The sequence below is a fragment of the Myxocyprinus asiaticus genome, chromosome 1 (assembly GCF_019703515.2).
Source record: "Myxocyprinus asiaticus isolate MX2 ecotype Aquarium Trade chromosome 1, UBuf_Myxa_2, whole genome shotgun sequence".
Classification (NCBI taxonomy): Eukaryota; Metazoa; Chordata; class Actinopteri; order Cypriniformes; family Catostomidae; genus Myxocyprinus; species Myxocyprinus asiaticus.
Window position 1 is genome coordinate 9,937,807 of NC_059344.1, and position 26,836 is coordinate 9,964,642.

A 26,836-nucleotide genomic window follows, 5' to 3' on the forward strand; every position below is an offset into this window, starting at 1 on the left:
TTCGCTGGACCAGACAGGACTGGCAAAAAGTGCTCTTCACTGACAAGTTGTGGTTTTGTCTCACCAGGGGTGATGGTCGGACTTGTGTTTATCGTCGAAGAAATGAGCGTTACACTGAGGCCTGTACTCTGGAGCGGGATCGATTTGGAGGAGGAGGGTCCATCATGGTCTGGGGCGGTGTGTCACAGCATCATCGAACTGAGCTTGTTGTCATTGCAGGCAGTCTCAATGCTGTGCATTACAGGGAAGACATCCTCCTCCCTCATGTGGTACCCTTCCTGCAGGCTCATCCTGACATAACCCTCCAGCATGACAATTCCACCAGCCATACTGCTTGTTCTGTGCGTGATTTCCTGCAAGACAGGAATGTCAGTGTTCTGTCATGGCCAACGAAGAGCCTGGATCTCAATCCCATTGAGCATGTCTGGGACCTGTTGAATCGGAGAGTGAGGGCTAGGGCCATTCCCCCCAGAAATGTCCGGGAACTTGCAAGTGCCTTGGTGGAAGAGTGGGGTAACATCTCACAGCAAGAACTGGCAAATCTGGTACAGTCCATGAGGAGGAGATGCACTGAAGTACTTAATGCAGCTGGTGGCCACACCAGATACTGACTGTTACTTTTGATTTTGACCCCCCCTTGTTCAGGGACACATTATTCCATTTCTGTTAGTCACATGTCTGTGAAACTTGTTCAGTTTATGTCTTAGTTGTTGAATCTTTTTATGTTCATACAAATATTTACACATGTAAGTTTGCAGAAAATAGAAGCAGTTGAAAATAAGAGGACGTTTCTTTTTTTGCTGAGTGTGTTTATATATATATATATATGCGCCTATACATATTTTTTTTTATTAATAGGTATTTCTGTATAAAATTATTTATAGGCCTATTGATATTTATTGCATCTTATTAACATTAACATTAACACTGGCTGAACAGAAAGTAATTTTAAACAAACACCACCAAAGCAGCCAAATAAAGAGAAGACTGAAGTTGTGAATAAATTAAAATGTGTAACTGTTAAATTATTTTGAATTGCATTTTGTCTTGGCTTGATTTTCAGCTAATTTTTGTAATTATTTTATTTCAGTGTCAGATGTTAATCCAAATTAGATTAACTTCACAAATAATTTGTAACTGTATAGTGATGAGGGTTGTGCGATGGCATAACTGATCCCTTTAAAAGCTGCCGTTCTCTTACGTGGTTGGGGAAACTACGAAAACATGCCAGATTTCTAAATATGTTAAAGGGCTAGGTTTTCTGAAGGCACAGCAGACAGCACTTCCTTTTTACTATGTTCTTTGCCACGTTTGAGCTGTAGATGGCTAAGAACCAAAGCCAATATAGACTGTCTACATCGTAGTTAATGCATGGATAAATTGCACTGTTTGTTAGCCTCATAAACATTTATGAAGTAAAATTACTCCCTGACGACTAAAGCGGTACCTACATAAATAAAATGGGTCATACCAATTATTATTTACAATATTATTTTATTTTAAATTACTATTAAAATTAGGGTACACCAAGGACAGTTGTAACGCTTTTTGCTATTCTGCTCAAATACTGACCAGAATAAACATGCCATTTTTTCACAAGAGACGCCTTTATCTGTCCACTAACAAAATAAATGTAAAAAACCTACATACACCCTATTTTTCATCATTAGTGTGTGAAGACAAGTACATACTGTCCCCATACTGTGTACTGTTGTAACACTACCCTGATACAGTTGTAGCGCTCTTTTTTTTTTTTTTAATGTGCTAAATAAGGCATTAGGCCTAACTTAAGTTAAATAAACTGACACATTTTATACTCTGATTGTTTTCAAATATTTCTAATGCTTGCATATGCACCAATTCTAACATACTGGAGCTGCTGGAACTCCTCTCTGATACAAGGCATCAAGTGACATGAACACACATGCAAATAAACAAAGTACACATTTACAATATTTTTTGGACTGAATCTACTAATTTCCACTGCATAATGTTCTATCTATTTATTTACACTGCATAATGATCTATCTGTCTGTCATATATAATATATATAATCTCCTTCATATTTCCCTTATAGTGAGAGGAAGCTTTTGTGAATGTGTACACTGATAATCAGTGTTCAAACTTGCATGAGAAAGGAAATATTTTAAGTGTTACAACTGTACCTGTACTACCCTATCATTATAATACTAAATTATTATTGCCTTTGCTTAAAGGTTGCTTTTGTAAGAATGATGCAGCAGCTGGGACAGACTTCTAGTATTATATCTGCGTGTAAGGCGTGATCTAATCCTGTTTATGTTAAATGAACCTGCTCGGGAGCAGGCTTGTTGCTACGACAACAACTCTGAGATGATCTTCGAAGAATGGAACAATCCAGGATCTGGTAAAATCAACAACAATTAAATCGAATCAACTGAGTTATCCACGTTTGAAGAACAGAGCTTGGCCAAATTTGTTTTTATATATATATTTATTTATTTATTATACATTTATTCAGTTTTGGTCTTTATAATTATAGTTTAGGAATATGTTGACTGATCAGCAGGACCTTTTTTTTTTTAACTGTAAAACATTTACTGTTGATCACTCACTTCATTCATAAGTACACTTATAAGGCAAAAGAAAGTTTAATATTTGGAGACTTTACTTGAACTCTGACACTGTTTACACTGAGCAACGCGAAGAGACCAGACAAAACTGTATTGTTCACTGCAAGCACAAAACAGTGAATTTGTTGTGTTGTGTTGTGTCACACTGCTCCATCCATCTACACAAACCATTGCTATGTTCGGAATGTGATACTACCATACTAATCTTAGTATTTTTGCAGTATATACATACTATTATGATATGCTGCCATTCATTTTCTTCACACTCTCCGCTCATAATTGTCAAATTAACCTACATCACATACTACTGTATATCTGCAGGTAGGTTGTGTTTTCTTACACATACTGGTCAGTACCTTACTTACTGAATACAGTGCAATATATACTGCATAGTGCCTGATAATTTATTTTATAGTAAGTAAAAAAGTAGTATGCTACATTGTGGTCACATGACCTTATGTTGCATATGAGTGGCATTAAGTTATCATCTAAGAAAAAGATATGGTTGTTTTGCAGTTTCAATGAAATGTTTTTTTGCATTCTGATTAAATAATCAGTTAATGATATTACAAATCATGGCTAATATTACTGATAATTCATCTGTCACACTGGAAAGGTCAAGTTAAGGTAATTGAATTGTGCTCAAATACTGCTTATTTTGGCATCTGGTTTTTTGTTTAGTTTTAGCTTTTCATTTAGCTAATTATTTCAGTTTATAAAACTAAAATAAGGTTTAGTGTTAGTTTTATTTTGCAATAACCCTGGAACGCTGACCCCTGCGCCAAGCATTGACTGTAACATTCAATTATAGCGATAGCTAAACAAGATCCAGCGTGGTGTCAGACAGCCATTTTCTATTTCCTTTCCGATTTTCTTTTATTAAAATTTTTAGTCAGCCAAATGAGAACATCCACCCACATAATAAAACATCTTTACTCTTGGCAAAGGTGCGGGCAGGGTGCTGTCACAGTTGATTGTCAGTGGATTGTGAGATGATAATTTTTTGACCAGTCGGTGCTGTGGACATTTAAATGAGACACGAGGTCAAAGACTCAGTAATATGTGTGCTGTCACAAAACAGGGAATTCACTATATATATATGGAAAGAGACATCTTAATTCATATCTCTGTATAATTCTGTTGCATAATTTCACTCATCTTGTCTAGCTTCCAATGGTTTGGCTGTAACATGAAACATTCCAAGCTGTTTTTGTTCTGGCAAATAGACATTGGGATCCAAAATTCTGGAGACAATTATTTTTTTTACATTTTTTTTATTTTAATACTTATTACAAATTGTATTCAACATATCCATTTGAGTGAATGTCCTTTTGCGCAGACATTGTTTTGTCTTCGCTATATGCAACGCATCATTTTAATTCATTTAAACTGACTGATGTCAGTTTAGAAGACACTGGGCTGTCAGCAAAGGTTTAAACTTTCGATGTATGGAGTCATGTGACAAAACATGGCACCGATCTCAGCGGAGTTTGTCTTTGGGAGAAACGTCAACAAAACTACATCTGATAAAAAACATTACGTTTTTACATTGAAACCTGCTTGAGTCAAAAGATTATAGTCTCTAGTTTCATCCTATATATATATTTTTTTTTTGCAAAATGGCACACTATTAAACACAATGACCACTAGTGTACAGTAGCGCAAGTTGTCATTAGAAATCCTATATTTACTGTGCATTTTCACATTGAGGAAAAAACTTTCTTGCTTTCAGAGGCTTTATGTGGAGTTTGTCAGGAAGGATGAGACAAAAGATCCAAGTGTGGAGAACAATGATCAGTTTATTAATATAAACACAGCAAGGCTGGTAAAGCTTCGAGAGAGGAACCTGGCAACGACTGTAGCATGAAGGATGATGTGCTCGTAGGCTTGTGCGCGTAGTGGTCGTGTGCAGAGCAGTCCCGGTGCAGAGAAGTATTTCTAAGGAGAAACCCAGAAGGGGTGTGAAGGAGGCGAGGCAAACAGGCAGGATGGTAACCACAATCCCGGCACACACAGCGCAGACTGGTAACCAATATATAGACACGATACAGGATATACTAGGGCAGAGGGAGAGAGTGGAAAGAAACAGGATTCAAACAACGAGCAATGAACACAAAACAGAGGGAGGTAGATATAGCCCAGGAACTAATGGCGATTAGGTGCCACTTGTTTGCAGTAAACTGGCATGATCAGCGTTACCATGGAAACAATCAAGGCTTCCATGGCAACACTGATCACGCCAGTCAGCAACACCTGAATGCAACAGAGAGAACGTAATGACAAAAAAAAAAAAAACAAAAAAAACAGCGTACTCACTAAGACCATGACAGAGTTAGGATGAAAATAAGGTGCATTTTGGTCATTTACTAAAGTCATTCACTAAATAGGGAGCAAGGGAGCATCCTATAGCCTTCCTATGCAGCCAAGTGTGTTCTCCTAAAATCTGATCAAAAGTTCATTTTCATGCTGCAGATGATGTTTGGACCACTTAACATGTTTGGCAGACATGGGACAAAGGTAATCAGTACATAGATTTAGAATTTATAATGCAAAATTTTATTTTAACTTGGTTGGCAGTAACTTCTCAAAAACATGAATATCCAACACTCCTGGAAACGTAATCAACAATTTGATTGAAATAAATGACTTTCTATTGCTTGGTATTATTTACAGTTTTACAACAGTCCTGCTGTCCAAATATGTGGACATCTTTTAGGGAAAAAAAAAAAGATGACAGGAACAGATTAAGATGATGTTGTGAGAACCCAAGTGCAGTATTTATTTACAAAGTGAATAACCAACATAAACTAGAACAAATAGGCTTAACTGGACTTGACTAGACTTGACTAAGATGGATTACCACAAACATTACACAATCAATACACAACAAAAGGACAATGGCAAACATCAGGGTTTATATACATGGACATGGGTAACAAGTTGATAAGACAACCAATGACAAGATGGAACTAATAAACAAGATAACAAGACTATGAAACATGAACCAATGACAGGACAAGACTAATGAGCATGATAAGACACTAGGTGTGTTCGACTTGAACTGCATCTCGATTTGCCGGTTGCAGTTGGGGGAGGAATTGAAAAGAGAGCTGTTAAGCCGGACACTTTGAGTTTCCAATCGCATGCTGAACCCACGCCAGTAATGGAAGATCGCGCAATGTTTGCTTGCTTTCGTGCAGACATGGAATTCAGATAGACAGATGTTTGAATTTTACATAAAATAACCAGACAATAACCAAACATTGTTCATTTGATAAGTTTATGTGCTGCTTAATACAGTGCCTGTTGTGTGTTCAGGATGAAAATGCAATAAATGCCTGTATTAGTCTAATACTAATAAAGGAGTCAGTACTTTTAATCATTTTTTATTTTTTTTATTTTTATGAACAAACATGATATTACTATGACAAACATAATATAGCATGATATAAACATGTGAGTTTTCGCTGAACTGGAGTTGTCAGAATAAACACCATGGTATTGGCATACTACCACACTACTCTTATTTCTGCCATAGGCTGACATAGCAGAAGTAGTAAGAGTAGTATGTGAAGTATGCAATTGCGAAAGCAGCCCATGAAACACGTGTAACCAACTGGCCAATCGTGAATGAGCTGTGTCATCATCAGAGCTTGTGCAGCTCTGGAGCAACTGCAGCGGCTGCGCCAGCCAGCTACTCTCAAATCGCTCTTGCGGTACTTTGATTGCATACGTAATATATGACGCGGTAGTGGCGCTGGTTCAAGTCAGACAAAATTTCTAACCGACATGCACTGCTTCAAGTCCAGCACCGATCGGTCTGCGCAGCGCTGCATGAAGTCGAACACACCTATTGACTAAAAACCAATGAGAACAACACATGAAACATGAGGGTCACATGACACACAGGAAATAGGAACTAAACTTTCAAAATAAGAGTCCAAAGATACAGACACAACAGAACATGTTACAGATGCCCCCCTTAAAGGGCAGCTCCTGGCACCCCAAAACAAGAAACGCAAATTATCTGTGGAATCAGGAGTGGGCAGGGACCAGGGTGTGGGTGGCAGATGGCCGGGAGACCAAAGTGGACCAAGAGACCAGGGCGGAGCTGGCGGAGAGCCTGAAGACTGGGGCGGACCAGAAGACCAGGGTGGAGCCGGCAGACGGCCCGAAGACCAGGGTGGACCAGGAGACCAGGGCGGAACTGGCTGAGGGCCCGGAGACCAGGATGTACCAGGAGTCCAGGGCGGAGCCGGCGGAGGGCCTGGAGACCAGGGCAGACCAGGAGACCAGGGCAGAGACACTGGAAGCAGAGGCTCAGGGGGCGGAGCCGCTGGAGGCTCGGAGGTCAAGGCGGCCGGGGACTCAGGCAGCGAGGTCAAGGACTGACGAGGCTTCAGGCGCTGGCTCTGGGACGGACGAGGCTCCAGGCGCTGGCTCCGGGAGGAATAAGGCTCCAGGTGCTGGCTCCGGGAGGAATGAGGCTCCAGGCGCTGGCTCGTTGACCGTGGCAGGCGTAGGCGCTGGCTCATGGACCATGGCAGCGTCTCTGATGTGGCAGTCACTGTGGGAGTGCTGAGTTCCTCAACAGCCACTCCCGCAGTGAAAGACAAACCGCTCAGCACCAGGGCATAGTCCATGAACTGAGCCAGATTCCATTGAATTCTGCCTCCAGACATCATGGAGCATAGAGGCTCTTATGTAAGCCAGCACGAAAACAGTAATTGAGAGCGACATCATTGAAGCCACACGCTCACATAGTCCACAAAAATCGACTACATAGTCTTCAGTGGGATGACTCCCATGACGTAAATGCAGAAGTTGTACTGCTGGGTCCATTTTGGCGGTCGTGTATTCTGTAACGTAGCAGGCAACCAGGAGTAAGGAGCAAGACGACAGAAACAGACGAAGATGATGTTGTGAGAATCCAAGTGCAGTATTTATTTACAAAGTGAATAACCAACATAAACTAAAACAAAGAGACTTGACTTCACTAAACTTGACTTAGACGGATTATCACAAACAAGAACAATGTTACTCAATCAATATACAACAAAAGACAATAGCAAACATCAGGGCGTATATACATGGACATGATTAACAAGTTGACAAGACAACCAATGACAAGATGGAACTAATAAACAAGATAACAAGACTATGAAACATGAACCAATGAGAACAACATATGAAACATGAGGGTCACATGACAAACAGGGAAATCACATGACAAAGGAAACAGGAACTAAACTTTCAAAATAAGAGTCTAAAGACACAACAGAACATGTTACAGTTACAAATCAAAAAGAGAAATGGAAAATGCACACAGTCACTCTCCAGAAGTTAGTGCAAAACCTGATGATCCATGTTATCCCAAAATGATTGGGAACTATTCTAAAGAGCATATTATGTGCATCAAATGGACACAAAGACGTTAACAAGGACAATGCAACAAAAGTGCTTATTTTTCAAGTATTTCATTTTACGTTTTATTTGTTTAAAATTTTTGTAAATTGTAGATTTAAATAAAATAAAAACTCTCGGACTTTTGGACTCTTCTAGTGTATGTCACAAAGAATTAAGGTGTTGTTTTACATCTCCAGAAAAGTGCTGCAAGGAGTTTCCTTTCCAATCAAAGAAGCACACAAGTTTCTTAAGGAATTCTGTGCTTGCAGAAGGTCCAGATAAAATATTGCAGTTAGAATGTGGAGTTCTTGATGAGGTTTTGACAACCTCATATGTTTAAATGATAAAGTGATCAAATTAAACATCCAAGGGAGATATTGTCCACATCTTCTCACTCTCCTCCGCAAACGCGTTCTCTGTGCTGGAATGTTATGGGTTGGCTCTGCATAAATGGTTAATTAAGAGTGATTTGGGTTGGATTGTGTGCATGTGTTGGAAGAGTGTGTGTGTGTATGTGTGTGTGTGTGTGAGAGAGAGAGACAGAGACAGAGAGATATTCTCTCTGATGTGAGAAATGATGTCGGGGAGATCTGCGAAATCTTATACATAATCCATCAGACCACACAGTACTGCACACCTCTGTAAAACTGCACAATATGTTCTTGTTTACATGTTCATAAACATGATAACACTTTCCTTGAAGCCTATATGTACAGCATAATGCATCATAAATATACACATAATGCCCTATAATACACATTATTTTGCAATTCATTTTATTATATTGTTGTAATCACTGTTATAGTGCATTTTAATGGTTATATCTCTAAAAAGTATAATGCAAAGTAACACATTACTTATATAATATATGGCATATGATCCAAGACAACAAACTGGGTGTTGATGTAATCGTTCATTATACTCTTTAAAGCTATTACTGAATATGTAGGAATTAAAATGTATATTAACTGCTGCTAAAATATTTTACTTGTAACTGATTATAGTGTATGCCTTACGAATGGCCCATGGAATGCATTTCTTTGAATCAGAGCTTTTAGAGACATTTTGATATAACATTGGTTATCCACATAATGCAGTAAGTCACAAATTCTGTTGATCTATCAGAATTTTGACAATGCACTTCATCTTCATGGTGACAAAATGAAAGATTTTCTCAATTATTTAAGCACCCTGAAAGTCACACAGAACATGATTACATGGAAAGAATGTGCAAATGAGTTTCTGTTGCCCATAGCCTAGGTATCTAACCTGTTTGCAAGTGTTATGAGCCATGAGCTGTAACATCAAATGAGAACGAATGACTAATTGTGTGACGGAGTGCAATTGTATGAGAAAGAGAAGGTGGTGATTTGAATAATAGTTGTACTTGTTTGATGAATGAATGCTTGTCCAATTAACTGGTACTTGTTCAATTAACTGGTAGAGTATGGTGCTAGAAACTGCAAGGTCAAGGATTTGATTCCAAGGGAATGAATGGACTGATACAATAATATTCAAATCACTACCTTAGCATTCTCATATAATCCTGGATGCACTGAAAGTTTTTTGGATAAAGACATCTGCTAAATTCATAATGTAAAATGTAAATGAAACAAGTATATAATGTGTGTCAGCTTAAGGTGGTGGCTTTCATGTTGCACTTGAGCGTTGGATGTGTAATTATAGTAGACGGCAAACGTAGCATTCCTGTTTTCATCAAGCAACATCCCAACCTTCGATTCTCTATAAAGTTTTACACAAATGCAAAGTTTGAAACCACCTGAATTTGAAGCATGGATTACAAGTACCTCTACTATTGATTCGCTGTAACAGCTGTTAAAATACTTATCCTGTCCAAGGTTAATATGCAGAGACAACCACAAGTAAGCGATTTGGATGTTAATTTTCTTGAAAACTGTAAATACTGCGTCTCTGTGGTGCTATAAAATTCCTCTATTTTGAGTGGCCGTCCAATTAGACACAACAATATTGACTTAACCAGTGGCATGAGTTTGGTGCAGGACTATCTGTTTAACTGTTAACATACTTAACTGATGAAGATAAAGTTGTCATTATGTGCTTAATTTTGTTTTTGGATTCATTCATAAGGCACAGCTATTATTTTTCTGGCAACACTTTTTGTTTGTCCTTCCATCTATGATGTTCTTGTCTAAAGTGACCATTGCCTAAATATTTAGCTTGGCAGTCATTGGTGGCCTGGGATATTTGCTGTTTGTTGCTTTGTCCATTTGTTAAATGATAATGATACGCTTGCCCTCTGAGGAGAAACAATAGAGCCTGTGTGACAAAACCTGGTTGGGGCATCCATTCTATATGCTCAGAGTGGCCCTTGCCCAAATTCCATTCGAATTTGCTGGGTTGCCTTTTTTTCCTCAAAAGGATTTGGAGTTTTGCTTGGATGTCCTTGTGGTTCTGGGATTTATCTGGCAAGGAATTCCCATTTCCTTCAAGTGATGTCCTTAGATCCCTTTAAGAGGAGGAGCTGTACTCATCAGGAGTTGATGTTCACATACTTTGTGTTGAAGTTATTCAAAGATGAAGCAAATGTCTTCTTTCTGTGCTCCAGACTGAGCACTGTGAATGCTGCAACAAGAGTTCGAAAGTTTTGCTGCCAAAATTGGTCTATGTTTACTGAAATTCAAACCACTGCCCTGAGTGGCTGAAGCTGGAAGTGTTGCTGAACATGTCCATGTGTGGGCTTTATTTTCCAGGTAAAATGTCCAAAGAGTGGAGCCAAAAGCAAGTTTTATTTTTAATTTTAAATCATGCAATTTTATTAATCCTACCACTTATCCCAAAATCCTACCATAAGCCTAACCATCAATGGAGAAAATTTTTTAATTTCAAAGTGAAAATGCAACCTCTGAATTGCATTTACCATTGTTTATTCGAACACAATGACTTCCTGGATTTCATGGAAACCCGTGTTTTGGAGGTTGCACGTGCACCGCGATCAGTAGCGCTAAAGGGAAAGGTGATCATATTTGACTTTTGACATATTTGATGCAAAATGTCTGATGGGAGATGCCGCTTGTCAGTAATTCAGCAGAATGGGGTTGATTTCAAGGTACATGAATATTCTGAAAAAAAAGCATGTCAATTTCCCACATGAACATGTTGTGCACTCACCAGTTCCTTCTTGTTCTGTTCCCTGCTTCCTCCCTTTCCCAGCTTCAATGCTCTGCTTTGCAGAATTGGCCAGGGAACTCGCTCCAAAGCAAACCCCACCTACTGAGCTCTGCTTTGGGAAGCAGGAGGCTGAGTAACGGTCATCCAATCCCACGCCGGTCTTCAAAACACCTAAACTCTCTTCTAGTTCTTACGCATACCAGTCCAAACAGGAAAATGATTGAGGTGTGATCAAAGGGATTTACCGTAAAACTGGTCACTGGATTTTATGCTTTCCCCAACCAAGTTCTCCAAGTCCTAGGCCAATCTAAACCCAGTGTCTAATGATTTCTTTACATGAGGTCATTCAAATAAGACTCATGGAAATTGTTGCACTAAAGTGGTTGTTTGTTTTGGTTTAGCTTTGTCCATGTTGTTCGGGAGAATTCACTTGGAGTTGGACCAGTCTTGAAGCGTCTGGTTCCACTTATGACTAGCCATCAGTCTGGTGTCATCCCACCTCTCTTTTCAGGAATTCTTCTATATACTGTTGTCTTATATACATGGCGCCATCTCACTGACAACTGTTTCTTTACATAACTGTGCTATCTTGATGCCGTGGCTCCCCTATGTATGAAAAGCCAAACTCAGTGCTGGCAATTTATTATTTTGTGTCGTCTTAAATCACTCCAAAGAGACATAAAATCCCCATTTGACTTCTACAAGTTGTTAAAGTCAGAAAGTCAAACAAAGTTCAGCATTAGAGAGGCTGAGAGGTCACAGTCATTTTTGGAGGTGATTGTGGTTTTGGAATGTTGAAGTTTGAAAAAATTCCTGTCTAATCTCAGAAATTTTACTTTACTAAACTGTTATTAAATTGGCCTTGAAAAAAACATTTTGTGGTTGAAATGTGTTTTCCATTTCCACCAAGGTTTGGCTTGTGGTAAGGCTAATATTGAAGCTTGACTGATCCCGTCTACGTTATTAAGCTTTTTGTAGCAGTGTGTGGCTGTGCGCAGGGTAATGGGTCTCCATTCGGTTTATTTGTAATGTAGTCAGGCCTTGTTTAGCGGTCTTAACATCATGCTTGCTTCCTCATCTTTCAAAATGTTTTGTTTTTTTGTTTTTGTTTTGACTGCACTTAGCTTGATGTTGATGCTTTTGAACTTATGGAGTGGTCAAGTCGTTATTGTCTTCGAGATGATTATTAATAGCTTTTAAATGCTTCCAGAGATCCTGGCGTCTGTCCTTCAGAGTGGAAAGACTTTTCGACAATTAGATCTGCTCCTTGGGGCTATAGCAGCTGTCACCAGATCAGTTCAGAGACTGTATCTTCGTATTCTCCCCTGAAAGGCATGTCAGCTAATTTGTTTATGGAAATAACTTCAGGCATCAATAATTGTGAGCTGTTGTCCTGTAGGTATCATCTTTCTGAGAAGTATAACTCATGCCTTGACTATTGTTGTGGGTGTTTTGTTATGCCTAAAATATGTTTGCCTGCTTTGGATTGTTTTTCTCTCTCATTCTATCTATACTGGATGGTGAAAAACAAATTTAAAGTAGGCAGGATTTGATTATTTTAGAATGTCTTTGGTTTCCTGTAATCAAACACATGTCTCAGTGGTGAAATATTTTGATAATGTTTATTGTACATCTGTGTGTGTTTGTGGGCACATTTGTTATTTATCATGGAGTTATATTAGGATAAAGTACCCCTAAAATATACTTCTGGAAAGAGTTACTATGAAATCTCAGAGAGGTATTATTTAAAAAAAAAAAAAAAAAAAGAACATGTGATGATAATGATTTAAGTGTTTAGCATTTTCTCATTTTAGTGTTTTTTTTTTTTTTTTCTATGTTCAGGACGTATTTTGGACCTGAAGACGGGGACAGTGAAGAAGGAAGGACAACAGTCTTCTATGAGAATGTGTATGGGCTCCAGACGTTCCTTCATCTGCAGAATGAGGTACAATTATGGTCTTGATGAGTTCTCAGTTCACAAATCTCATTATCAGGGGGTGGTTTGGTATATTAGGAGGCTCCAGACATACTTTGAAAGCCTCGCTATACTCTAAACAAACATACAAACATTATGTACAATAGCCCATGTTTAATTAGACTATTTAAAATGTATAAATATTTCGTATTCATATAACTAGGCCTATTTAAATATTGATTTATAATAGAGCTGTCGATTTAACGCATTAAGTGTGATTAATTATCTTAAAAATGATGCGTTTAATTAAATTAAATTAAATAATCAATCCTTCTGACCCTCCTGAAGCTTGAAGTACATGGAACTTGTTCAGTGTGTTTTGTTATGAGCCGCTCCAGCAGGGGGCAGTCAGCACGGCTCAACAAATCTCACAGGCAGCACAGCAACAGAACAAAAGCCGGTCACACAGGACATGTTCTTGACAGCTGGACGAAGTACAACAAAAACACGCCATTTATGATGCTGAAAACGAGTGAGATGCTTCAGAATATCTGACGAATATGTACATAGACGGCAATATGATGGGAAATTCACAGATTGAATGTAAGAATATGTTCTGTGAGAACAGGACAGATTGACAAACTAAATTGCAAAATGGATTGCTGTCAACTGTAAGCTTATGTGTAATTATGGGAATAAAACGAACAAAAACAAAAATATATTTTAATTTGAATATCTAAATGATATTCAAAAAAATTTATTTAATTGCAGTAGAAGTGAACTGCGTGCCAAAACAAGCACTGTTAATACCAGCCATGATTTGTGTGTCAATAGATGAAAATGATTAATAATACTTACATTCCCTAAAATTTAATGGAGCATACATCGAAATCCTGATAAGAATAAAACATTTTAAGCATATAAAAGTAGTGTGCCCATTTTTTATTCTTCTAATTCAGTGGTTCCCATCCATGTTCCTGGAGGCCCCCCAACACTGCACATTTTGTATATCTCCCTTATCTGACACCCATTTTAAGTCGTAGAGTCTCTACTAATGAGCTAATGAGTTGAATCAGGTGTGTTTGATTAGGGAGATATCCAAAATGTGTAGTGTTGTGGGGGCCTCCAGGAAAAGGGTTGGGAATCACAGTTCTAATTATTTGTTACACTGTCGACTTCTTATGAATGTGTTGTCTCTGTTTATATTGATAGTGTTTGAGGTAATAGGATGCAGACGCTGCAATAACCGGAGAAAAACCTCAGAATTCAATTGCACTTGATCCAGCCCATCAGCGCGTTGTGCACATGATTTTGCCAGACCCACTTGCGCCTAGACTTAGCACATGCTTGCACAAAAATACCAAAACTTCATGGCCATGCCAATCTAGCGATCTTAAAATAGGGCCCAGTGAGTGTAATGTTGCTGCCCACCCAGGGTTCTACGGTCATGAAAAACCTGGAAATATCAGGGAATTTGGACATTTTAATTTCCAGATCTGGATAAAATGTTTTTTAAATGCCAGACTGATCACACTGTGAATTCGGCAACATGAGGTAGAAAGTTCTGCTGCCGAAATTGGTCTGTGATTACTGAAATTCGAACCACTGGGGATGTCACTTTTCAGTAATTCGGGAGATGAGGGATGGCACTTGTCAGTAATTTGACAGCATGGGTTCAATTTCAGGGTACATTCACATTCGGAAACAGCATGTCTGTTTCCAGTGTGATCCTGTTGGGAAACCTGATGTAGGCAGCTGACTAGGTCAGCTTTTTGCAGGTTTTGACTCAAATCTTGTGCCACTCTCAATAAAACAATAAAAATGTCATAGTTTTTCTAGTGGTGCATTGTTAGCATTTGTATAACCGCAGTAAGGTTAAAAGGTGTTTTCATTGAAAATGTTCTTTTGAAAGGGACTATATTTATCAGCAGAGGAAAACAACACTATGACAAGAAAATTCTATCATAATGCATGATAAGGCTCCTTATGTCAGCACATAAAAATGAGAGTTGGCAACAAATGCTAAAATTGTGTTCATGTTTAATGGTTTCTATTTGGGACAGTTTTTTTCTAAATGAAACTGTATGTTGGCAGATGACCGCATCTTTTTTCAAAACATAATCAACATTCTTAACACCACACAGTTCTTAAGCATAAGGTCTTTTATGTAATCCCTTATTCTACTAGCCATCATGACTCAACTTTGAAGGATGCTTCATTAAGTCACAGAACACTAGCGTTGTGAACCAAAAACACACACATAGTTCATTTTCATACCATGCATTCATGGACAGTAATCAACCTTTTTGACGGAGATTTAAGGGAAGAGCCAGTTTGCCTTGCCAGGTCAAATGAAAGTGATTTTGAAAGAAAACTTTGCAACTTGACCAAAGGGGACACAGATCACCCTAATGATGACGTCACACGAAACAGCTATTTGCGACAAAACAAAATGAATAATATTGCAAGGGAGCTAAAATTTCTATTAATTCTTACTAACAACTATTTAAATGCCTTTGACTAAGGAAACATAATTAAATAATTCAAGCGCAAGGTATTGTGGGTATTCCCCATAGGCTAAATTTTTCACTCGATCGTTTGAGTTATTAACACGATTTTTTAGATAAATAAGTTCAATGGACTTAAATATTTTAGTTATGAGCCCAAAACTTGATGTTTAAAGTAACATTTTAAGACAACTTCATAATTCCAGTAATGACAACTTTAGGGTTTACAGTGTATATTTTATTAAAGGAATTACTAAGAATACCAAAAAGCAGAGACTAAGGCTTGGTTTCCCGATAATGTTGAATTTTAAGCTTTTACGATCATCTTAACCAAATAATCGCTGGTTATTTTACGATGGAGTAACACCTGTTTCCCAAACCAGCACGTAGATTGCTCGTTATAAAGCTGAACTGAAGTGCTTCGTTGAAGTTGCTGAAACTGTGGCCAGTATATGTCCAGGAGTTTGTCTTCTCAACAGGAAAATAATGTGAAAATACTAACAAACATGGAAGTTTTTTGTAACCTTGTCGAGGCGCTGAAATGTATTAGCTATTACAGAATTTAATGAAAGAAATTATGAGCAAATGCACACAGAACAGGATTAAAATGATGGGCATCAGTATTGAACTACTCATAGACCTATCTAAATATCAATAGATCATCTCTAGAGTTCAAGGCACTGTGTAGCCTTAATGCCATTACTCAACATGCAATTTGTTACTGCTATGTAAAAAGACTATAGATGAACTGATTTGAACCAGCTATTGGAGAAAGGAAAAAGAGGAGGAGGATGAAGAGAGAGGGAGTCGCTCATTGCACGCTCTTACTGTCTCCTTTGTTAACCATATTTTAATAATTTATTTAGGCCTATTTATTTTTTAAACTTCAGGTTCACATTACTCCCGTTTGTCTTCTTAAATAGTCTGTTTAATAAGAACATATAGCCTTTCTATTGTCATTACAATTAAGCTTATCAAAGAATGCTAATTTAATGTTATACTGTTTTACATGTCTTGAAAATTTAGACAAACTGTGAAAGATGCTAGAAAGATACTTTTAAGTTGCACTTAATGGTAAATGGAAAAAAACGTTTTTATGTACAACTTAGATAACGATGCTTTTGGGAAATGCGCCATAGAGATGTGCCACTTAAGTGCTACTAAAGTACTACTTAGTGCTTCGGGTCCATTGAGTTTGTATGTCTGCCCTTTTGTGATTTAAAAATGACTTATATGAATGTGATTTCTTGAATGTCTCTTTAGGTGTGGCAATGCACCACTGGATCATATCTCACTGAATCGGTTGTCCAGCATGAGAAAGAGATACAGGTATGAATACTCTCTCTTTCCCTTAATTTCTTTCTCATTTATTTATGCAGTTTTTTTTTTCCTGAATGCAGGAGAAAAACACACATGAAAAACTATTATTAGAAAGAAAACCAAACGTCCTCTAATTCAAAACAGAGCTCTGATGATGGATTGTCATAACATTGCAGTATTAAGTGTAACTAATTAATTTGGCATGTTTTGCCTTACATTTACTTATTAAAAAACTGCGCTAAAAAGGTAAGAACATATATTAGTATTAAACTGTAAAAGTGCAGTATAGTTCACCCAAAAATGAAAATTCTCTCATCATTTACTTACACTCATGCCATCCCAGATATGTATGACTTTCTTCTGCTGAACACAAATGAAGATTCTCTGCTGTGTAGGTCCATACAATGCAAGTGAATGGTGATCAGACATTTGTAGCGCCAAAAATCACATAAAGGATCTATGGATATAAGTGATATAATAGATGTGGGTGAGAAACAGATCAGAATTTAAGTATTTATTTACTCTAAATCTCCACTTTAACTTTTACATCTGAAAGTCACATGTGGTGCCTGTTTAGTTTCACTTTCACATCTGAAAGTGAAAGTTAAAGTGGAGATTTAAAGTAAAAAAAGGACTTTAATGTTGTTATTTTTCTCACCCACACCTATTAAATCACTTTTGAAGATATGGATTTAAACACTGGAGTCTTATGCATTACTTCTATTTTCCTTTATGTGATTTTTGGAGCTACAAAAGTCTGATCACCTTTCACTTGCATTTTATGGACCCACAGAACTGAGATTTTCTTCTAAAAATCTTCATTTGTGTTCAACAGAAGAAAGAAAGTCATACACATCTGGGATGTCATGAGAGTGAGTACATAATAAGAGAATTTTCATTTTTGGGTGAACTGAATCAACCTTACTACAGTATATTAGGTAACACAAATGAAAGTCATTTTTAGGGTCAGATCAGGTAGAAATAACTCTTAAGGTAACAACTGCACATTTTCACTAGGTTCAAAAGAACATGGTTACACTGCAACACACTGATTTTTGGAAATATAATATATGTTATTAATAAATATATGTTAATACCCTGTTTTTGCACATCTACCATGTTTGGGTAAAGGTGATCACTATGTGAATAGAGATATACTGTATAATTAAAAAACTGTTTTCTGTGTGCATTATAAATGTCCGTTTACAGAGGACATAATTGAATCATGTCTTAATAATGGTAACAGTTAATAAGTACTTGTGATAAGAACATCTAAAATTAGAGGAAATATCAGCAAAAGATTAGGAACAGACTGTGCTTGTTTCATTTCCCACAACATCACAACTGACTGACATGTCAAAAAGCCTTTTGCAACGTTTGACCTACAGCACCCTTTCCTGACACAAAATTGATTAAGTTTGTAAATTCCTTATCTGGGGAGTCAAATGGAATCACATAATTCCTAGAAGTCATTCCTGAGAATGTAACACCAATGTTCCCATTCCATCCTCCATTTATATGCCCTTTGACCCCTTATGTTTAACCCCCTGGCCTCCTCTCCGCACCATGCATGATCTTTGTCTGCAGGAAATTTGATGCAATGCGTGTTTTGTGTGCTGTGACAGCTCTGGAATGCAGAAATCACCTCTTCCAGGAATATCTGTGAGAGAGAGTGCATTTCAGATGTCTAATTGATAGATGGCATACATGTGTCTTGTGCTTTTAAGCAAAAATGACATAAAGGCCTGTCAGGCAGTTCACAAAACACACAGGTAAAAAAACCCAGCAAAATACAGATGTGGAAAGATGGAGTAATGCTGTTGTTTTGGTTTGATGTACTGTAAATGCAAAAGGGCAAAGTTTTGCTATGGTCCATGCTGGGTTTCCAAATAAGGTCTTGCAGAACGGCATCCTTATTTGACCTGAATGCTGACTTATAAGTACCAAACACAAGTACCAGACATGTTTTGTTTGTTTTATTCTCTTTGTTTTTCTACTTCACACACAGGAATGGTCTGGGACCGTCGAAAGAGGGGGAGGCGCAGTACTCTGTTGTGCACTGTACTGGCTACATCAAGGCCTGGCCGCCAGCGGGTACTAACAGCCATGCACAAACACACTCAATACCAACTGACATCTCTTTCAATTCAGCCTCTGAATCTGAGAGTTACAAGGACACAGAAACAGAGAAACGAATACACAAACATACCAGCATTAGGTAGTAACAAAAAGTAGCAATGTTACACCGCAAACATTCATATTCTGTCTCTCAAAAGATAAAAAATTATTAGTATCTCTGCCTTATTTTCTGTAAAAATATCAACACCTAAAAAAAAGAAGAAAAATAAATACATGAAAAATAAAAACAGACAGATGTATAAGCAAAACTGCATGGGATATTAAGGCTTGTTTTTAGGGAACGTATCTTGAATATAAGTTAATTTTGTCTTTTTTATTTGTGGTACTGGCAAAAAACAGTAAAAACATACCAGTGCCACAAGACAAAATACACTTTTGCTTATAATTTTTCTTACTTTTCTGACAATTCTTTCATATGTCAGGCTTTATAGGGTTAATTACATTTTCAGTAGAGTGAGTAGTAGCTCAGCTGTTTTTAAAATAACTATAGTGTAGCTTTTCCAATAACAAGCTACTTTTTTTCCAAGAAGTAGTGGTGTAGCACATTAAAATGGTACATCGCAGTTTTTTTGTCACATTGTATAGCATGTGAGATGAGGATAATTAAACGTAGTCTCCCTGAATCTCTCCCTTTCTTTTGTGTAAATGTGTTGAGAAGTCTGATTCACTAATTTATTTGAGTCTCAGTAGGTAACTTTGTGTTTTTCCTTGCACCTTACGATGCAACATCTTCATTGAAATCAGTGGATTTGCCATGTTCTCTGATGCAGTGTTAATTCATGTGTGTGATGCCTTAATGCTGTCACTAACTGAAATCCTCAAAGCTCTGAAGAAATACATAAAATAGAGCTGTAAAAATTAATGTGTTAACACATACGATTAATTTAAAATGTTTAACGTGTTAATTTTCCTAATCGCTATTAATGTATTTGATATTTCATTCAACTCAGCGTGAGTTATGAACACTGGTTGAGATAGGGCAGAACCTATGCGATTTGTCAGCCCGGGGTCATTACACTGATGTACACACCACAAACACACACAACAGGGATTCCGTGTCAGTGGTCAAGTGATGGAGAAAGGACCCTCTTAACCTTATATTTTGTACAAAGCATACTCAAGTAGGACCTGCAAAAAGCTGCATTCACACGACTCACCGTAGAGGATCATCAGCATCTCCCTGGCGCTATTTTGCGCTTCCATCTTAACGTATAATTTGGATAAAGTATAATTTACACGGGCAGTGCCAGCTTTAAAAGCAAAACTTGTGCAGTTCAGTACGCTGTGAATCATGTGAATTTAACTTCACGATTAGAAGTTGAATATTTCACCCAAAAATGAAAATTCTCTCATCATTTACTCACCCTTATGTCATCCCAGATGTGTATTACTTTCTTTTATCTGCTGAACTCAAATGAAAATTTTTAGAAGAATATTTCAGCTCTTCTGGTCCATACAATGCAAGTGAATGGATGCCAAATTTTTGCAGCTACAAAAATCACATAAGACACCAGTGGTTAAATCAGTGTCTTCAGAAGTGAAATGATAGGTGTGTGTGTGAGAAGCAAATCAATATTTAAGTCCTTTTTAATATCAATCTACACATTTGACCTGCCCCTACCAGTGGATGAATGTGAAAGTGTAGATTTACAGTTAAAAGACTTAAAGGTAACACTTTAGTTAAGGTAACTTTTTAGTCTACATGGTATAAAGTATTTTTTAAAGCATTAGTTTATAGTCAGTTGATAATTTATAAACTATTGTTCCTATATGAATAAGCTACAGTTGTGCTCAAAAGTTTGCATACCCTTGCAGAAATTGTGAAATTTTGGCATTGATTTTGAAAATATGACTGATCATGCAAAACAACTGTCTTTTATTTAAGGATAGTTATCATATAAAGCCATTTATTATCACATAGTTGTTTGGTTCCTTTTTAAATCATAATGATAACAGAAATCACCCAAATTGCCCTTATCAAAAGTTTACATACCCTTGAATGTTTGGCCTTGTTACAGACACACAAGGTGACACACACAGGTTTAAATGGCAATTAAAGATTAATTTCCCACAACTGTGGCTTTTTAAATTGCAATTAGTGTCTGTGTATAAATAGTCAATGAGTTTGTTAGCTCTCACGTGGATGCACTGAGCAGGCTAGATACTGAGCCATGGGGAGCAGCGTAACAAGGTAATGGAACTTTATAATGACGGAAAAGGATATAAAAAGATATCCAAAGCCTTGAAAATTCCAGTCAGTACTGTTCAATCACTTAAGAAGTGGAAAATTCAAGGATCTCTTGATACCAAGTCAAGGTCAGGTAGACCAAGAAAGATTTCAGCCACAACTGCCAGAAGAATTGTTTGGGATACAAAGAAAAACCCACAGGTAACCTCAGGAGAAATACAGGCTGCTCTGGAAAAAGACGGTGTGGTTTTTTTCAAGGAGCACAATACGACGATACATGAACAAAAATGAGCTGCATGGTCGAGTTGCCAGAAAGAAGCCTTTACTGCGCCAGTGCCACAAAAAATCCCGGTTACAACACCTTGACATGCCTCACAGCTTCTGGCACACTGTAATTTGGAGTGACGAGACCAAAATAGAGCTTTATAGTCACAACCATAAGCACTATGTTCGGAGGGGGATCAACAAGGCCTATAGTGAAAAGAATACCATCGCCACTGCGAAGCATGGTGGTGGCTCACTGATGTTTTGGGGGTGTGTGAGCTCTAAAGGCACGGGGAATCTTTTGAAAATTGATGCCAAGATGAATGCAGCATGTTATCAGAAAATACTGGCAGACAATTTGCATTCTTCTGCACGAAAGCTGCGCATGGGACACTCTTGGACTTTCCAGCACGACAATGACCCTAAGCACAAGGCCAAGTTGACCCTCCAGTGGTTACAGCAGAAAAAGGTGAAGGTTCTGGAGTGGCCATCACAGTCTTCTGACCTTAATATCATCGAGCCACTCTGGGGAGATCTCAAATGTGCGGTTCATGCAAGACGACCAAAGACTTTGCATGACCTGGAGGCATTTTGCCAAGACGAATGGGCAGTGATACCACCTACAAGAATTTGGGGCCTCATAGACAACTACTACAAAAGACTGCACACTGTCATTGATACTAAAGGGGGCAATACACAGTATTAAGGACTAAGGGTATGCAGACATTTTTTTCTTTTTTGCCATGTTTTGTTTTATGATTGTGCCATTCTGTTATAACCTACAGTTGAATATGTATCCCATAAGAAATAAAAGATGTGTTTTGATTGCTCACTCATGTTTTCTTTAAAAATGGTAAATATATTACCAGTTCTCCAAGGGTATGCAAACTTTTGAGCACGACTGTACAGTACATACAAATAATTTATTTGTTTATATTCACTGGAGCAAATGATTTATTATTGTTTAATAAGTTCATATATAGGCAGTTTGATAATGTTTTTTTTAACATGAACAAGGCATGAATACATAGTAAATAAAGAATTGATGTATGTAATTGTATTTACATTTAAACTTAATATATTTGTTACTCTTTTAATAACACTTACTATTAAAGCAATTATTACTTAATATATAGGTCATAATAAAGCATTGACTAATTGTTAACTCAGCATTTTGCGTGACCTAATCTAAAGTGAGAACTGTGTATGCCTAATTAAACATTTATTAATGATCCATTACTCTGAAAACTTGTCCCTGAAATAACCATCTCCATAGCATCTCAGTCACAACAGCTCAAAACAGACACTAAAGCTTAACAAAAGACATAAACAAAAACCAGACACAACACAAAAGTACAGGAATAATAGTGAGAGAGGAAAATCCACAGTTTATTAAAAGAGCTCCTCTAATTGCTCAAACACCACTTTAGCATATTCCATCCTATTAAGCTTTATGAACAGACTTGTTGAATTAAAATTACTGTTTAATTCAGTTTCATCAGTGGACCTACTATAAATATTTTATTACATTTAATCAGATTCCAGAAGGAAAGTCCAAAAAGCCCGCTATAGTCTCCGTGCGCACTCTGGAAACAGCCAGCACGTCACCACGGTCACCTGACAGTGATGAAATGGCAAAAAAAAAGTGCATGTAACGTTATATTATTGACTTTAAATGATATTTTGCCAATTCAGTGCCTATTAAACTTCATTAGTTAAAATGTCCTTACTATGCTGCTGAAGTGTACAAGCGACGTTGTCATGCCGTATGTTACTTTTCTCAGCACAGGGCCGGATGGAACAATAACACACCTATCAGATCCCTTCTGAAGATATGGATTAAAACACTGGAGTCGTATGGATTACTTTTATGATGCCTTTATGTGTTTTTGGAGCTTCAACATTTTGGCACCCATTCACTTGCATTTTATGGACCTACAAAGCTGAAATATTCTTCTAAAAATCTTCATTTGAGTTCAGCAGATGAAAGAAAGTTATACACATCTGGGATGGCATGAGAGTGAGTAAATGATGAGAGATTTTTCATTTTTGGGTGAACTATCCCTTTATTACAATTAACTATGAAAAAAAGAATATGATTATTCCTGATTGAATATTTTAGTCCATTTTTTTTAAAAGGATAACTTGACTGTAGGGTAGATTCTTTAAATTATGAGTAGATTGTAGCTTGGCAAGATATGGTTTCAAAGTAGCATCCCAAACACTAAAGAGTGCACGGTATCGGAAACAACACTGGGCAGTTTTATAAGCATTATTGCCTTCAACTCGCCATCCAAAGCTTCATAGAACACTTTGAACATGTGTGTGAACTCCTTGAACTATCAGAACTCTGGAATTTAGTGTTACATTTTGTTAGAATACTCCGGTCCTTAGAGCAGTCTGGAGTTTTGGATGACTCCCATATGTCATAGACACGCTCCCCCCACTCCCCTTTCAGCCTGTAATTCCTATTAGTACAACAGCATGTGTTCCATTGGAGAGGAAGAAGTAGAAAAAGAGTTGAGCAACCACAACTCCAAAGCCTTGTAGCCTTGTTGGAGGTGTTCCAGGTGTCATACTAGCAACTTTCCAACATATTTGTCGAATGTGTGCATCTTAAAATGAATCACACATGCTGAACATCCTGTTAGTTGCATAACAGCACAAAATAAGGATAAAAATAAAACAAAAACCTTGATTGTCAGACTTTATCATGTCATAATGGAATGCAGTGGTCTAAACAAAGGCATCTCATATAATTTGCATCACACTGAATGGTAATCACTGCATTAAGAGTAAGGAATGTGCTCGGTCCACACCAGATGGCCCTGCTATGCGTTGTTGATCAGTTTCATAGCGTTTGAAAACAAAGGCAACATAACGTAGACTTTATGTGCTCTTTATTACTTTGATATGTGACCAAATTATTCCTGTCCGTTTGTATAAATGTCAGTTTTGGCAGAGGATAGCCATTTTTGAAAATTGAAGGCGGTAAATTAATTCAAAACATTGCTGCATCTGTCCATAGTTTGCAGCCTATTTGTAGAGAGCTTCTTGAGTATCATCTGTTTATTAGAAATGCAAAGCAGATGATGATAGATATGGCAGCTCTAGTTTATTTGTTGTACCTTTACAGTTTAACAAATCAGTGTTTTCTGCACAATCATGTGCTGCTGCTGAATCTACATATGGAGTGTAAATTAAATGTGATGAGATAAAAAAAAAAAAAGAGTAGGTATCACAACATATTACAAAGACAAAAAATAGACATCACATCTTTTTATCACTGCCTGATTCATGAAAAAAGACTCTTATTTTTAATTTATCTATCAAAAAAGACTCACAATCTCACGAGTTATTGGTTTCAGTCTCCAAATTACTAACAGAATCCATCAGGGCTGCATTTCCCAAAAGCATTGTAAGCTTAAGTTGATCGTGGAGACCATTGGCTTACGATGCTTTTGGGAAACGCAGCCCAGAGCGGTTACTGAATTACACTGAAAAATCGGAAACCCGAAAAATTTAGCTTCATGTGGTTATATCTAAATTAACTGGTTTGATTCAGGTCAAAAATATTAGTTAACATTTTTGAATCAACTTGACTACTTTAGGTTACACATCAAAACTAATTTTAAGGGTTATATCAGGTAGAAATAGCTCCTTAAGCTAACAATTGCGGTGTACGACTTTTTACAGTATAGCATCCCACTTGCTTACTGACTGGATGTTTAAATGGCAATGTGTAGTTAAAGATTCATATTCACAAATATGGGTTTTGCTGTAATAAATTGCATTTTAAAAAAGCATATATAGTTTTTGTATAGTATGAAGTTTTCTTTGAAAATTATTGGTCTTATTGACTGTTAATGTGCAAAATAATATTTTAATGTAAATCAAATTGTGGTCATATTCCAATTTTGTATGTGCCATGTAAACACATTAACCTGGTTGCCATAACTAGATTAATATTGCAGTTTGTACAAATCTAAACAGCTGGCATGTGCCCGTAATAATCAGAAATTTGGATCATGTAAACACCTCATTGACCCCATTTACACCTGGTTTTAAGATGCATCTCGGGTGATCCGATCACATGTGGTCAGGCGAGACACATCACTGTTTACACCTGGTTGCCAAAATGTGTCTCCTGTGAGCACTTGTGATGGGATTTCGAAGGGAGGGTTTCTGATTCATGATGACAAACATCAGTCACTATGTCAGTGTGTTACTGCATGACATTAAAGCGCAACAAATTCAGAAAAGACAAAGAAAGCACGAAAAAAAAACAACGTTGCGCTGGTTCTCCCAGATGCATCTGAAATTTAATCGAAGCACAAACACATTTCATGCAGAATGATCCGTTATTCTAGTGGATTGCTTGTATTAAAAGAGCTTGAGATGTCCGTGCTTGTCATAAGTGTCCTTGCATATTGATATCAGACATATTGAAGAAGATCTGTAAAGTTCTTGTGCTTGTGTATATATCTGCTTTTTAAAAATTTTCGAACGGACAGTTATTTCCTTTTAAATCCACTTGGAACCGGCAAAGTTTAAACACTTATTTTAGCGCAGTGGTTGATTGACAGATGATGGGAGGCGCTTCACTGCTGCCGGGACGCATACAGGACGGATTAGTGATTACACCGTAAATTCGATTCGGTCATATGCGTTCTTGACCACATTCATATGTGGTTTTTGTGATCCGATCCCGAAACGCTTTAGACCCTGTTTAGACCTGTATTTAGCACGGACCACATGTGATCGGCTCACCAAAAACACATCTTAATACCAGATGGAAATGGGATCATTGTAACTTTACTTAAATCTTCTCTGTAAATGTACATTCATATATCTGCACATGTCCAAAAAAGGTAATTATGAGTGATATTAGAAACAGGCAGTTCAAGCAAAATCAAGCTTTGAAGAAGCACAGTTTTAGAATGAGACTATTTTATTTATTTTTTTCTTCATTTTACAAATGTTAATAAAAACATCATGACCTACATTTTTAAGTCGCTTGACTTACATTTTGCAGTTCATAGCACTCTTGTGTTTTTTTGTCAAGGACATGAATTAGAATTGAGTTGATTAAATTACTGTCCAAAAAGGAGACAGAGTGAGAGAGACAGAGAGAGAATAGCAGGAAAAGGAGTGTCAGTGTTGGATCATGCTGGTATCATATATATAAGAATATTCTGTGGAGCATGTAAATGTCATTTTCAGAATACAGGCTTAACCCAAATATTGACCTTAAACGTAAAATGTGCCTGTAACTGTGATCATTGAGAATTTTGTTTAGAACATTGTTTCTTTTAATTCTCTCTCTCGCACTCTT

General features: G+C 37.3%; 1 protein-coding gene across 4 annotated transcripts in view; it reads left to right on the forward strand.

Annotated features, from left to right (window-relative positions):
- arnt2 (aryl-hydrocarbon receptor nuclear translocator 2) overlaps positions 1-26,836 on the forward strand; it is a 150,712-nt gene that overhangs the window by 57,453 nt on the left and 66,423 nt on the right. For all 4 annotated transcript variants that reach the window (XM_051664632.1, XM_051664708.1, XM_051664771.1 and 1 more), the window contains 3 exons: positions 13,011-13,113; positions 16,854-16,919; positions 18,919-19,004. In XM_051664632.1, coding sequence (XP_051520592.1) covers positions 13,011-13,113; positions 16,854-16,919; positions 18,919-19,004 — 255 coding nt within the window. The remainder of the gene's footprint in view (positions 1-13,010; positions 13,114-16,853; positions 16,920-18,918; positions 19,005-26,836) is intronic.